This window comes from Acaromyces ingoldii (assembly GCF_003144295.1).
Source record: "Acaromyces ingoldii strain MCA 4198 unplaced genomic scaffold FA10scaffold_3, whole genome shotgun sequence".
NCBI classification, from domain to species: domain Eukaryota; kingdom Fungi; phylum Basidiomycota; class Exobasidiomycetes; order Exobasidiales; family Cryptobasidiaceae; genus Acaromyces; species Acaromyces ingoldii.
In genome coordinates this window covers 2637130-2649894 of record NW_020290249.1, presented here as the reverse complement: position 1 = coordinate 2649894, position 12765 = coordinate 2637130, and the positions used below count along the sequence as shown (strand labels likewise).

Sequence of the window (12765 nt, the reverse complement as noted above, 5' to 3'; positions counted from 1 at the left end):
AATGCCAACTCTCTTAGCCTCGACGGAAAAAGGCAGTGAGAGCCCTTGCAACCCGCGGCGTGAGTAGGATCGAGACTGGCAGCCTGACTGGGAAGAGGACCTGCGATGAAAGCACAAAACAAAGCGAAGAGAGAGAGTGAGAGAGTCAGGGAGTGGTTATCCTGTTTGCTTCAGATTGACTTAAGCTAATCACCTTGACGAGAACCCAAGCTGCGACGCCGTCTCGGATCTGTCCAAAGCTGATATCGCCCGCGATGCCCTGCGCCTGCTTCCTCGTCGCACCCAAGATCTTGTTGGTGATGCCGTCCACAGCCGTGTCGCCATCCTCTCTCGTCTTGCTGCCTCCTCGGATCTCTCCTACAGCAGCGCGAGCAATGGCGTCCTGCTCCGAAACGTCGCCGCGGGCACCCTTGTAGATGCCGTATGCCCCTCTGCCCGTGCTCCAAACGATGCCGACGGCCCTTCTGGCAAGCCGTTCGAGAAGCTCTTCGACGGTCAATCGGCGGCGCTCCTGGCCTTGCCCCTCCCGACCCTTGGAGGATGGAGGAGGAGGCCCAACGATGGCGTCGATAAGCTGCGGTGGGATGAAATCAGGCACCTGTCTCGAAAGGAACCAGGCACCTTGTGGGCCCGCCAGAAGCGAATTGGAAAGGTTTGTTGTGCGCAGGAAGAGGTAGACAGGCGGCACCAGTGCCCAGGCGAGGGTGACGTGTGTGAAGAGAAAGGTTGGGGCCAGCACGGCAAATGAAGGTCGGGTGCGTCCAGACGGCAGGGCGGATGCGGCAGAGGCCTGAGCGGCCGCATGCGGCGGCGGTTGCGGCGGCTTCACTGGTGGTGGTGGAGGTTGAGGCTGGCCAGGAGCGACAGTCGAGTTGAAGCGCACGCGGACACGCAAAGACGCGGGGACCAACACGGAAGCAGGAGCCAAAAAAGAGGGCTGCAAAAGCCTGAATGCATCCTTTTTCGCCAGTGTGCCCAGGCTTGTGGCTGTCACAGTCGGACCTTCCATGCTGTTCGTGTTGTTCGAGCGTGGGTATCGGGGAATGAAACGAGCAACGAGCGGGCCGGACAAAGAAGAGGAGGAAGAACGGGGGATTCCAAGTCGCAGCGTTTTGAACGTGGAGGACAACGACCAGAGCGGAGATCAGTTTTATTTTTCGCCTTTCGCGGATACAAAAGGGTAAAGATGAAAAGAGATAACTAGAAAAGTAGCGTGTAGCAATTTGAGGAGCGCTTGGTCCAATCGCACCTAGAGGAGAAGCGGAAGATGACGGTGACGATAGAAGTCAGCCCGTCGGTTCTTGTCGAGTCGTGGGACTTCTTCATGTCTCTGTCTCTTGTAAATAAGCGTCCGACGGATATGTAGAGGCCCCGACATGTGCTCAGATGCACCCCAATTTTGATAGTCTCTGTTTTTTTCACAACGCAGAGCGGAGACTGACGCAGGTCGCTGTGCACCGCTTTAAGGCCCTGGGTCAATGCCGCTGGCGCTTAGGAAAGTGCTCTAATAAAAGGAGGACACAGTGACTCACTCTTCTTTCTTTGTTGCAAGGAAAAAAAATGCGCCTCTACCTCTCGCTATTTCTCCTTCTTCTCACCGCGAGTCTCGTCACTTCTGAGTATTGGGTGGGGAAGGCGGGAACAACAACAACGACCTGGGACGGCTGCGTACCGGCCTGTGCCTACCATAAAACCGTGCTAGCCTGCGATCGGCACAACAATCCTCTAATTTGGAACAAAGAAAGAGGCAAGCAGTATGCCAACGCCTGCTTTCCAAGTGAAGTTCAGGAGTGGTCGGAACACATCCGGCCTCGCCTTGCTTTCACCTGTGATTACTTTCAGCCGAGGTTATCTCGTGACGAAAGAGGTGTTTCGGTTTCGGTGGGCTTCGCGGGCAATTCCGACCCCGGCAACTGTGGCAGCTGTTTTCGTCTTCAGTGGACCGGAGGCCCGGCAAAAGGCCAAGAAATGGTAGTCATGGTCATCAATAATGGTGGCGTCCCTCCTGACGGCTTCGATCTCTACATGGCCGGTGGGGGTCCGGGAGATTACGATGCTACTGCTCTCAAGTACAACTACAAAGAAAAAGAAAAAAAGCATTACGAAGGGGGACGACAAAAGGGGGGTACGACTAGCAGGAGCGATTGCGGAAAGATCGATAACCCACAGCTTAAGGCCGGCTGCCTGTGGCGATACGACTGGGCCAACGATGGCAGACACGGCCTGTCCCTCAACGAGGCGCCGATGAAATACAAAGAGGAGCAATGCCCAAAGATCCTGCTCAACATCGCCGATGGTAGCTATGCGCGCTACGTACAGAGGATAAGACAAGGCTCGTCGGGCGGCTCAAGGTACCGTAAGCCGCATCCCACATCCAACGAGCTTCAAATACGCGAACCTCAAGAGTAAGAAATCTCGAGCCTACCCTCTCCTACCTATGACATCGGCTTGCAGACCTGGCCATCGCACCGTATTCAAGATATCTGGTCAAGAAGTATGGCTGCTGGGGCCGCATCTTTATTATGCAAAGGGTGAAAATATTACAACAATGAACAAGAGAAGTTCATGCCGTCTAGGTGCGACAACAAGAGCGAAAGTTCTAGATTGAGGATGCCTTGGCAACGAGTGTGGCAAAGCGAGTAAAGTACTGCTCGCAGATGGACGAGAACCAGAATTCGTGCTCGCTGTCGTGCTGTGCGACGACGTTGTGGGCCAGCTCGTGGGCGAGAGAGTGGTACGTGGAGATGAGGGCCTCGTCGAGCCTGCCTTGCTTGACTTGCTCATCGTGCCAGACGAGGTGGTATCGGAGGTTCAAGAACAAAGCCCCGCCCCGGTTGAAGGCAATCGAGGGTCCCTTTACGTCTGCAAAGACGTTGAGGGAGCGAGGATCCAGATCAAAGACATCCGTCCCGATGGGCAGAATGATCTGGTGGATGAACCGCTTGAGCGCAGCATCATTGTTCTGCAGCGTCTCGGCCGGATCCAGCTCTGGCGACACGTAGACATTCATGCCGCCTACCTGGCCCGCCAGCCTGAGGTCGGTGGCGATACCAGTGGTGTCGCAGTAAGTCTGCGCAGCTTCCTTGACCTGCGTCTGTTGTCCCTGGCTCTGGATCCGATCGTCGTTGCGCGGGCCTCCTCGCGAGGCTTCGACTGCCGAGAGCACGCGCCGCTTGATGTTCGATGAGGGCGTGACGTCTGCATGAGGATTAGGATTCCGGGTAGTGGCGACGGCCTGTGTCGGTGGCGCGTGAGGGTTACCGCCTGCTCCCGCTCCAGCTGCGGCTCTCCCAGCGGCTGCGATAGGTGGGCCGCCCCACCCTCCAGGTATACCCTCGATTGAAGAGGTACCATCGGCCAAGGAAGACCGGCCCTCGCTCCCCTTGAACCGACTTCTCCAATTTGAAAGGAAGCCACCCCCTCCAGACATCGCGCCCGCTGACGAGGTTGGAGGAGCAACAATTCCAGCCTTGTCTGACGGAGATGAGGAAGGGGCGTCGCCTGCGAACGGCTTCGGCTGAGGCCTCTTCGGGTAAGGCGTCTCGAGCATGGCATTGGTTGCCTCGATGACTCGATCACCCTTTGCGCTCCTGAGCAGACGCTCGACGTACTCGGGACTCGCATCGGGAAAGACGGCGAGCATGTGCTGGACCCACTCTTTGATCTGTGCGTCACTCGGCTGCTCAAGTGCTTCGCGCTCGAGCCTGGCTCGCTCCTCGCGCATCGCTCGATCGGCCGCTTCCTTGTCCGCTTTACGCTGCGAGAGAATCTTGTCAACGTGGAACCCTCTACGCTTGAGATTGCGAAGCGAGGTCGAGAGGAGCGTCATGAATAGGAGCACCTCCTGGAGACGCTGCCTCGAGAGCAGGTGTTTGGAGAGGGCCATGGCCACCTCAAAGTAATCGATCTCGAGGTTGCTTGCAATAAAGAGGAGCAACTTGCCCTCTTGCATGCTGGCCATTGCCGAGCACTTTTGCTCATTTGTCGCCGATATTCTGCCAAAGTGCAGCGTTCTGGTCTGTCTCAAACCCGCCCCGTCCACCTCAAGGACTTCAAGCTTGTTTTTGAGCCAGTCTGCGTCCCGTCGAATCTCCGACTTGCCCGTTTGTCGCTTCTCAAAGAGGAACAGCGGTGTTCGCTCTAGCACTAGGGCCTTGACCTCATTGGCCAGCTTCGTGTTGGACATGGGCCGGCCGGCAGCCACGAAGCGCTCTTCGACGAGTTGACTCAGCTTGGGGGCGCCGAGCTCGCTTGCAAAGGCTTCGAGAAGATCTTCGTGCGGAACGACAAAGAGTTGTGAAGCAAAGAGCATGTGCGACGTGGCGTCGTCGACGATGACGACGTCACCGGGTTTCTGAAGGTCATGGACAAGCATCCCGGAGTCGTCTGTGTCCTCTTCGTCGTCGTCAATATCAGCGTCCATGAGGTTCTTCGGGTTACCCTTGGAAGATGAAGCCGTAGGGCTGATGCGCTTGGACGCCAGCAAAAAGGCTGAGCGCTTCATTTCTTGACGCAGCGGCGTCCGGATGCGATTCCAATTGTTGGCAATCTGTCGTAGGATGCCCAGGTAAGCGTCTACGCCGCCGATGGAGTAGAAGCGCTGGGGAGTTTGGACCAGCTTGGTAGCGACTTCTTCGATACTCGGTTCATTTGCCACGCCACAATTTCTCAAAAAGACGGCTGCCTTCTCTCCAAAGTCGACGAACGTAAAAACGTCCATGAGGACATCGCGCATCTGTGCAGTGGAGGCACTCTTTGTCGCAAAGTAGCACTCGGACGGTGCCGCCAGCTTCACCTTTTTGGTCTCGCTTTTCTTATCAATCGAAGAAGCCTTGCCGATGACGGGAATGAATGCCGCCGATTTGAGGCGCCCATAATCGGAGACGGTGATATCTGCGACGGTTGAGAGATACTCGAATACCTTCTTGGCGTGCTCGATGTCGAGGGAGGGCTCATTGACGAGCTTGTTGATAATCTGAGTGCTGGTTGGATTGGCGCGGAGCTGAAGCTTGGGCAGATCGACGACATTGATCGATTTGCTCACGATCGCAAACCCAAGGCAGCTGGCCTCCACGTTCGTGAAGACCTCTGTTGGCTTGCACCATTTCATCACTGTCTTGGACGCCTCCGTGCTAGGGGCCTCGCACGGTACAAAAGCGAAAGACGAGGCCAATTTAAGTGTGTAGCTGTCCTTGTACACAGTCGTAATCTTGTCGAGGAGGTACGCCAAGGCACGCCCTCGCAGCTCCACGTCAGACGTCCTGTCCGAGGCAAGGGCTAGGAGTTCCTCGATTGGCGGGTGTCTCCTCAGTCCAAGCTCGTGTGCAAACTTTGCTTCGTCCGAAGATTGCCGCCAAGGCTTGCCGGGCCAGTCTAAAACGGGTAGGTTGAGGGCACGGAGGGAATCGATGGGCTCATAGAGCTGCGAGGCCCGATATCGAATGATCCTAGGCTTGCCGTCCTTTCCCGGCGGTCCAACCTCGCCTGCTTTCGGGAACATAGCCGTCTTGGTCAATCGCTCCAGTTCGAGCTTGGTCAGGGTATCTTTGTTTGCCGCCAGGTACGACACGAGCTGCGTGACGTCCCAATTGCCCGCAGCCACGAGACGGTCAAAGATCATCTGAAGCTCGACGTGCCTACGCACGCCTAGGGCTGCAAGCACCCTCTCCAAGTTACCCTTGACCTGCGTGGAGGGAAAGGCGAGGATGGGGAGATCCTCAAAGAGGGAAACGTTGGCGAAATAGGAATCGGCGGGCTTGTTCATGCCCTTGCGCGTCGGGATGCAAGCCACATCCTTGACGATTTTTGCAATCTCTTCGTGTCTGTGGGACGGCATCGAGCCCCAGGCGCGAGCTAGGATGCCAAATACCTTCTCCGAGAAGGCAGGTGAGAGTTCGATGTTGATGTCAGGAGCCGTATCTCTCGAACGAGCCAGCTCGACGATATGGGAGAGCCAGGACGGGAGGCTGAGCTCGGTCCAGCCAAAGACACGGGCCAGATCACTGGCCGAAAAGGCCTTTGAGACCTCATACGACAGGCACGAAACGGGCAGCGGTACGTCAGTGGGCACCCGCTGAGGATTGAGAAAGGTGCTGACAGAAGCGAGAGGTTGGAAAGTGTCGCCCTTGTCATCGCTGCTGCTGCCGTCTGGGCGCTTGATCTGAACAATTGCGCTGTCTAGTAGCCTCCGTCTCAGGCTCGGGTCGTAATTGGCGTGGTTCGAGACCGAGATCCACCACTTGAGGCAGGCCACCATCTCGCCAACTTCGAGTGCCCTCCCCGAAAGCTCGGACAGGACGTCGTCCATCGTGATTTCGCCCACCAAACCTCGAGCTCGCACTTGGCCAATGAACTCCTGTGCGCCTTCGACATGAGACGGTGGAATGACAGCCAGATCCTTGACGAATTCAGAGAGGATGGCATTGGGAAACCTGACGAGGGCCGAGTGCTTGACACCCCGCGTGGAGGCGAGCGTGAGCGTCTGCTGGCGTGCAGATGCAAAGAAGGCTGTCTCAAGCGAAGAGTAGACGCGGGGCGAAGGCGTCGAGGCGCGAAAGGTGAAGAAGCGCATGAGATGAAGGCCGCGGTCGAGAAGCCACTTGGCCGTCTCGTCGTCGTCCTTTGGCCTTGCGGTGCCCAGCTTCTCGTTCCACAGCTTGCCCACTTCGTACAGCTCCGCCTCGTATACGGCCCTAGTCACGTACCCGCCAACGGCCAGCAGCTCGTTATTCCACTGCGCACAGTACCGATCTATAAAGTCAATACTCTCTCGTTCAACGGTGGGAATAAATCGAGCGGCGAGATGGCCAGAAAAGGAAGTCGTCTGGCTCGTCTTGAAGCCGATGAAGACGAAGCCCTGCGAATCGAGGCTCGGAGTGATGCCTTTGAAGATCTCCTTTGCGTCGTCGCCCTCTTTGCTGCTCGCATCGGCCTCGTCCTTGTTCTGAGCAATGACCTGGATCTTTGTTTGCTTTGGCGGCGGCTTCTTTGTGCTTCGCTCGATCTCCCTCTCAAACGCTCGGTCGACGCTAACGCTGGCGGTGGCCGTGACGATGCGCACGTGCACACTCGAAGACACGGTCGTCATTGACCGTGCCGTCTTCTCCAGAGTAGAGATGCCGCTGCTCTCGGGGGTGGCGGGGGTGGACGGCGTTGACGTCGCCTGTTTCTCCTTGCTCGAGGACGACCTGCCAAAGGCATTCTGCAGCATCGTTGCGAATGCACCCCCTCCTCCTCCGGCCGTCTTTGTAAACGCCGATGTGAGGCTGGGCTTGATCCACTTGGGCTTTTCAACGAGATCCAGAACGAGTCGCATGGCCTCGACATCGAGGCGCATCGCCGTGCTCTCGAGCGAATGGACCCGCATCATCTTCTTTGGCGTCGTCGCATTAAGGTGGCCGGGCATACTCATTGCCTTGGGTGGTTCGAGACGCTTGTTAAGCTTGCAAAGTGGCTTGTCGTCAAAAAAGAGGCTGAGCTGGCGCACATTGGCTGTGAATGTGAGCGAGGTGGCCAAGAATCGCGAGAGGTCTAGGAGTGAATCGGGAAAGGGGGCAGGCTCGCGGAGAGCCATGTGGAACGTCGTCCATGGCTTGCCATTGGGCGAAACATCCTTGGAGGGTGACGTTGCTCTTCGGGTGAAGAGGGCATCGTCTTTCCAAAAGAAGCCCATAAGCTCATCGCCCGACGATACGATGGGCTCCTCGGCAATGGAAAAGAGGCTGTAGAACCCTACGCCAAATGCCCCGATCCGGTCCGGGTCCGGATTCCCTTCGGCGATGCGCTGGTATGGAATGACGAGCCACTTAGCCATGATTCAGTAGGGCGCGCTGAACCAAGGGACTCACCCTCAGTCTATTCCAGTCGTCGCCACTGAACGGCTTGCCATTGTTGCGAAACACCCAGCGCTTGAGGGTCGCCTTGAGATTGGGCGGCGTGGCTGCAGCTCCTTCAACAGGCTCCTTGGGCTCTTCGACGCTGTGAAAACGAAGCTCGCAGCAGTCCGCCCCGGCATCGTCTGCATTCTGAATTAGCTCTCGAAAGACGGTGAATTCGGCGGCGTATCGTGCGAGGATCTTGTCGATGAGCGCCCGCTGATTCACCGTCACGGCCTCGGCGGTGCCGCTGTCGAGGAGAAGCGCTCGCGAGGCCGCCTCGTCGCTCATCGTCGGCAGGGAAAGCAAGCGCAGCTGTGGCGGGAGCTGCAGGGATATGCGCCTGGCGCAGCCAAACAAATGAGGCGGTCGAAAGCTGTCGTCAGCTCTAATCGGAAATCGGCCTTGGATCTCGGCCGCACTTAAAAAAAAAAAAAGAGAAACTGTGCAGAGCAACACGGGGCAGTGCGCGCACGCGCTCGCGCTGCGTGATTGACGCGCTTTCGACTTCAGAAAGACGAAGCTCCGACGGAGCCGACAGAGAGAGGACGACAGGAGAGACGGATGATCTCGTCCAGCCGACTGGCCAGTGCCGCGTCATCAGCACGCTGCTCCTTGACAATGGCCAGTCCTACTCGGTCGAGGAGCCAAGGAGCGACACCACAGGCAATGGGGCCGTTGGAGCGCTTTGCGAGAGGCTTTCTCTTGCCCAAGCGCAAGGCGAGCAAGGACGAGGCAGAGGAGCTGAGCAACGCATTCTCGGCAACAAGCCTCGTTTCTCCATCGTCAAGCAGGCAGCAACAACAGAAGCATCCGTCAAATCACCCACAGGCCAGCAGCACTCATGCGCGCCACCACCACCAGCAGGCAGTGTCTTCTCCGTCAGCGCATACATCCCGGCCCTTGCCTAGACCCCCGCTGCTCCTCTCGTATGAGAGAAACGGCGGACAGGACTCAGTCAGGCCGACTTCGGAGCGTCTCGTGCCCATGCCTATGCCCATGCCCATTCCTCAACATGACTGGACTCCCCCTCCAACAAAACAAGCGCATGGCCTTCCCTCGAGCATCCCTTTCCACCACGAGGGAAGGTACCCGAATCCGTGGGAGCTTCCTCTGCGGCAAGGGGCAAGCATCTCTCCTTCCCCAGCATCCATACCAGCTGGAGTCACGTCATCAATGCCAACCACGCCCAAGCCGAGGGCAAAAGCAAAGTCGAGCGGGCAGGCTACCTCTAGTGGTAAGAGAAAGGAAGCTGCGTCAGAGGAGCGCGACAAGGCCAGAAGCAGGAAGCCAAGCAAGGACATCGTGACGGACCCCAACATCGCACCTGGGCTTGGCCAGTGTTGGGGCATCAAGAAGGACGGGACGAGATGTACAAGGCGGCTTAGCCCGTCGCTCTCCTCTTCTTCGTCTCCTGTAAAGGCTGGTCGCGAGGGCACACCAGCGAAGAAGGGGGATGTGATCGTCGTGGATGACTCCGATAGCAGTCTCAGCCCAGGAGAAGAGTCCGACGATGACGATGTGCGACGAGACTACTGCTTCCAGCATGCAAAGGAGATCAATCGTACCAATGGGTTCCTATTGCCTGGTCGTCGTCGCCGTCGCCAGCAACCTCATCATCATCGTCATGATCATAGTCAACGTCCCCGCAAGGAGTCGACAACCTCGTTATCAGCTTCGTCGTCAGCTGAGGACAGCAAAGGAAGCAGCATCCAGGACGAGACCTACATCGACTTTGACGATTATCTCTCGCCCGGTGGCAACTCTGGTCGCGAGCTTTCGGACCGGGCCAAGGCCCGTCTACGAACAGCCATGTGTCGATCACCGTCCAAGGTCGACTGGAAGCAGCGTGGCTACATCTACATCTACGAGCTCCGCGATCGGTCGACAGCCACCCATCTGGCACTCAAGGTGGGGCGTGCCGTCAATGTCTTTAAACGAATCGAGCAGTGGCGGAGCAGGTGCCAAAGCAAAGATCCCCTGCTCCGTGCTTTCTTTCCGCAGCTGGAAAGGCGACCTAGACCAGTGGCAGCAGCAGCAGAAGCACAGTCGTCGGACGACGAAGAGGAGCAGCAGGGGCTCATGCCAGGCGCCGATGCGGCAAAGATCCAGGGCATGTTTCTCGCGCACAAGTGGGAGCACCTCTGCCATCTGGAGCTCGAAGACCTGGGCACAAGGCTCGATGAGGGCCAGCCGTGCAAGGATTGCGGCAGCCGGCATCGCGAGATCTTCCTCGTTCCCCGCACAAAGGTCTTGGGGTATGAGGGCGTGAGGGGCATTGTGGAAAAGTGGGCCAGATTTGTGAGGCTCGTCGAAAGAAGCAGGAGGTCCTGAGTTGCATTACTGTATCACCATCACCAGCATTGTCTCTGCCATGTATGCTTATTATTCGTGAATCGTCTAGAAGTAATGATAGATATACAGCATTTTGAAACTCTTAGAGCTCTTCTTCGTCTTCCTGGTTATCTTGTTGTTGTGGTGTTTGTGGTTGTGGAGGCTGTTGCTGCTGCTGCTGCTCGTGTGGCTGCTCATCGTCAGGGACCAGAAGATCGAACAGACCTCGTCGGTCCCCCTTTCTCTTATTGTTGTCCGAGTCCGTCTCCGCCTTTCGCTCCACAAGTTTGGCCCGATCTGCACCCAGCTCCATGCCCTGTTCCCAGACACCGACGAGCCCGGCCCCACTACGTTCTTCTCGTCGCCTCTTCTTTTTCAGCTCGCGCTTGCGCTGCGCAGCAGGCCGAACGAGGACCATGCCGCTCATTTCGGCCTCGGAAAACATCTGGCCCAGCTCTGCCTCTTTTGCGCTTCGTCCCTTGGTCAGTAGTCCGTTGCGTTTTCTGGCCTGAGCGTTGTCGTCATTGTCGACGCTGACCAGCGGCACTTGCGCGGCATCTGCGCCCTCGTCGTCCCCGAGCACGGACCCCAGCTCATCTTCCATGTCGTCGCCGTCAAAGTCGCTGTCCGAATCATCCTCTCCCCTCTGCCTCTTCCCCAGGCTCGTGTCGCCCGGTGTCATCTCCTTCGGAGCCTCATCATCTTCAACGATCGACTCCTGGGCCTGCTCGTCCTCGGCCTCAGCCTCATCCACGGCGAACCGTCTCTCTGGCGCATCTTTGAGTCCCTTGCCTCCCAAACCCGTCCCCATTCCCACCAGCTCGGCGTCGGCTTCGCCCAGGAGTGCAGCCAGGTCAAACGCCTCGCCAAAGCCGCTCACGAGGCTGGCTCCATTCGCTTCCTCGTCGCCCTCCTGTGCTGTTCCTCCTGCCCCTTCTGCGGCTGCAACTGCGGCTGCCGGACCAGTTGAGCCGACCTTTGTCTGCATCATTGAGCGATGGACTGCTGGCACCTTTGTAAAGTAGCGAATCTTGCCCACGTTCCAGTCGTGCAGCACGATGCGGGCCGCGCCCTCGAGGTCGGGAATGCCACCGCGACCGAGCTTGCCGCGAACGAGGGCCAGGCGGAGGAGAAAATCGTGGGCGTCGCCTTCGTTGAAGCCACCTTCGATCTTGTACAGGTCCACGAGCTGCTGCGAGTCGACTCGGTCGAGCATTGCACCAACTTTGCCAGCCTTGTGTCAGTAGTCTTTCGACTCGATGTTATTCAAGGAGCAAACTCACTGGGGGCGATGGGGTCTTCGATGAGCTCCACCTTGATCGTGTTTCGCAGCACATTCCACGCCTCCTCTCCCTTCGAGGAGGCGGCACCGTCAAACTGCCCACCGACGACGATACCGGGACAGTCGAGCAGCCGGATGCCCTTTTCCAAAGCCACGCCCTGGACTGACTTTGTCCAGCCGGGTGTGGCGGCAACGGCGCACGCTCTCGTGCGAAGCAGCGAGTTGATCAGCGAGCTCTTGCCCACATTGGGCGGGCCCACGACGCCCACGGTCAGGTGCGCCTTGATGTCCTTTCCCTTGGACGCCCGCGATGTCCTCGCGTAGTTTTTGAGCAGCGACAGCAGCGACGTCGCACCGATGGCCTCTGTTCCCGACGTGATGGACCCGCTCCCACCGCCAACCGTGACCACCTCGCCGCGGCCCTGCTTGAGGTTGCTCCTCTGGGCCTGCGTCGACGCTTTGAACGCAAGCGTGGGAAAGTCGTGGCGGAGATACTTGAGCCAGCCTTCGAGATTGTCGCGGGGCACAAGGTCGACCTTGTTGAGGATCAGGACAACCTTTTTTCCCATGCCCATCGCCATGGTCTCGGTCTGGCGCGAGCGCGAGCCGAGCGGGTCGCGTGCGTCGAGGACCTGGAGGAGCACGTCGGCATTGTCGACGACATTGCGCATGTCCTTCATGAATGCCTTTGCGCTGCTGTCTCGTTTGCCCGTCAAAGCCAGATCTCGCGCCGCCTTTTCCATCTCAAAGGACGTCGCAGTCCCCTTGGTGGTGGAGGTTGTAGCGGCGGCTGTGGCCAAGGCGTCATCTGTGGCAGCAGCATCGAGCGCGGACGACGAGCCCATCGCAAATGTAAAAGGGTGCAATCCGCCGGCAGCGTGCTCCTCCTGCTCCTGCGCTGACCCTTCCATATTCAGGTCCCCGTCATCGTCGCGCTGCTTGGCGGCCTGCATCTGGCGGATCAGGTCCTGCTGCTGCCTCTTTCGATGCTTGAAGTAGTCCGACGGCCCTGCATCCTTTTTCTGCGCAGCGCCTCCCAAGTGCAGTCCACTTCCATTGCGCTGCTGCTGCCGTGCGGCCGACCGCTTGTCCTTGTTCTTGTTCCGACCCATGTCTCTGATCAGCGAGTCGACAGAGAGAGCAAGCAAGAGGAAGTGAGCTTTGCCTCCGGAGAAAGGAAAATTCCACCAGTCGAAAAAACAAACTTTTTTCGAAAAGAAACACACGTGGACTGAGAATTCGTGCACGGACGACTTTCTTAGCCCAAGGGTAAGC

The 12765-nt window shown here is 57.9% G+C and overlaps 5 protein-coding genes across 5 annotated transcripts; 2 read left to right on the top strand and 3 right to left on the bottom strand.

Moving 5' to 3' along the window:
* Positions 1-13: 13 nt before the first annotated feature.
* FA10DRAFT_286536 (hypothetical protein) lies at positions 14-1009 on the bottom strand (the record flags this gene model as incomplete). The annotated part of the gene is made up of 2 exons (XM_025524078.1): positions 14-100; positions 194-1009. The coding sequence occupies 2 exons, from the start codon at positions 1007-1009 to the stop codon at positions 14-16; spliced, it is 903 nt and encodes a 300-aa protein (XP_025378061.1).
* A 551-nt stretch (positions 1010-1560) lies between these two features.
* FA10DRAFT_294456 (barwin-like endoglucanase) lies at positions 1561-2475 on the top strand (the record flags this gene model as incomplete). The annotated part of the gene is made up of 1 exon (XM_025524442.1): positions 1561-2475. One exon carries the CDS (start codon positions 1561-1563, stop codon positions 2407-2409), a length of 849 nt encoding a protein of 282 aa, XP_025378060.1. The 3' UTR covers positions 2410-2475.
* Positions 2476-2599: 124 nt separating this feature from the next.
* FA10DRAFT_279879 (hypothetical protein) lies at positions 2600-8212 on the bottom strand (the record flags this gene model as incomplete). Its single annotated transcript, XM_025523578.1, has 2 exons — positions 7848-8212; positions 2600-7804 (listed from the first exon to the last, which is right to left on the bottom strand). Exons 1-2 carry the CDS (start codon positions 8163-8165, stop codon positions 2600-2602), a joined length of 5523 nt encoding a protein of 1840 aa, XP_025378059.1. The 5' UTR covers positions 8166-8212.
* A 178-nt stretch (positions 8213-8390) lies between these two features.
* FA10DRAFT_267292 (hypothetical protein) lies at positions 8391-10270 on the top strand. The gene has a single exon (XM_025521852.1). The coding sequence runs from the start codon at positions 8496-8498 to the stop codon at positions 10206-10208; it is 1713 nt and encodes a 570-aa protein (XP_025378058.1). The 5' UTR covers positions 8391-8495; the 3' UTR covers positions 10209-10270.
* Positions 10251-12651, bottom strand: FA10DRAFT_252516 (P-loop containing nucleoside triphosphate hydrolase protein). Its single transcript, XM_025519656.1, has 2 exons — positions 11492-12651; positions 10251-11432 (listed from the first exon to the last, which is right to left on the bottom strand). The coding sequence occupies exons 1-2, from the start codon at positions 12600-12602 to the stop codon at positions 10312-10314; spliced, it is 2232 nt and encodes a 743-aa protein (XP_025378057.1). The 5' UTR covers positions 12603-12651; the 3' UTR covers positions 10251-10311.
* Positions 12652-12765: the final 114 nt, after the last annotated feature.

Coding starts and splice junctions, on each gene's coding strand:
- FA10DRAFT_267292 (XM_025521852.1), top strand. CDS start 8,496: ATGGCCAGTCCTACTCGGTCGAGGAGCCAAGGAGCGACACCACAGGCA.
- FA10DRAFT_252516 (XM_025519656.1), bottom strand. CDS start 12,602: ATGGGTCGGAACAAGAACAAGGACAAGCGGTCGGCCGCACGGCAGCAG. Junction 11,433..11,491: donor CGAAGACCCCATCGCCCCCA/GTGAGTTTGCTC, acceptor AGGCTGGCAAAG/TTGGTGCAATGCTCGACCGA.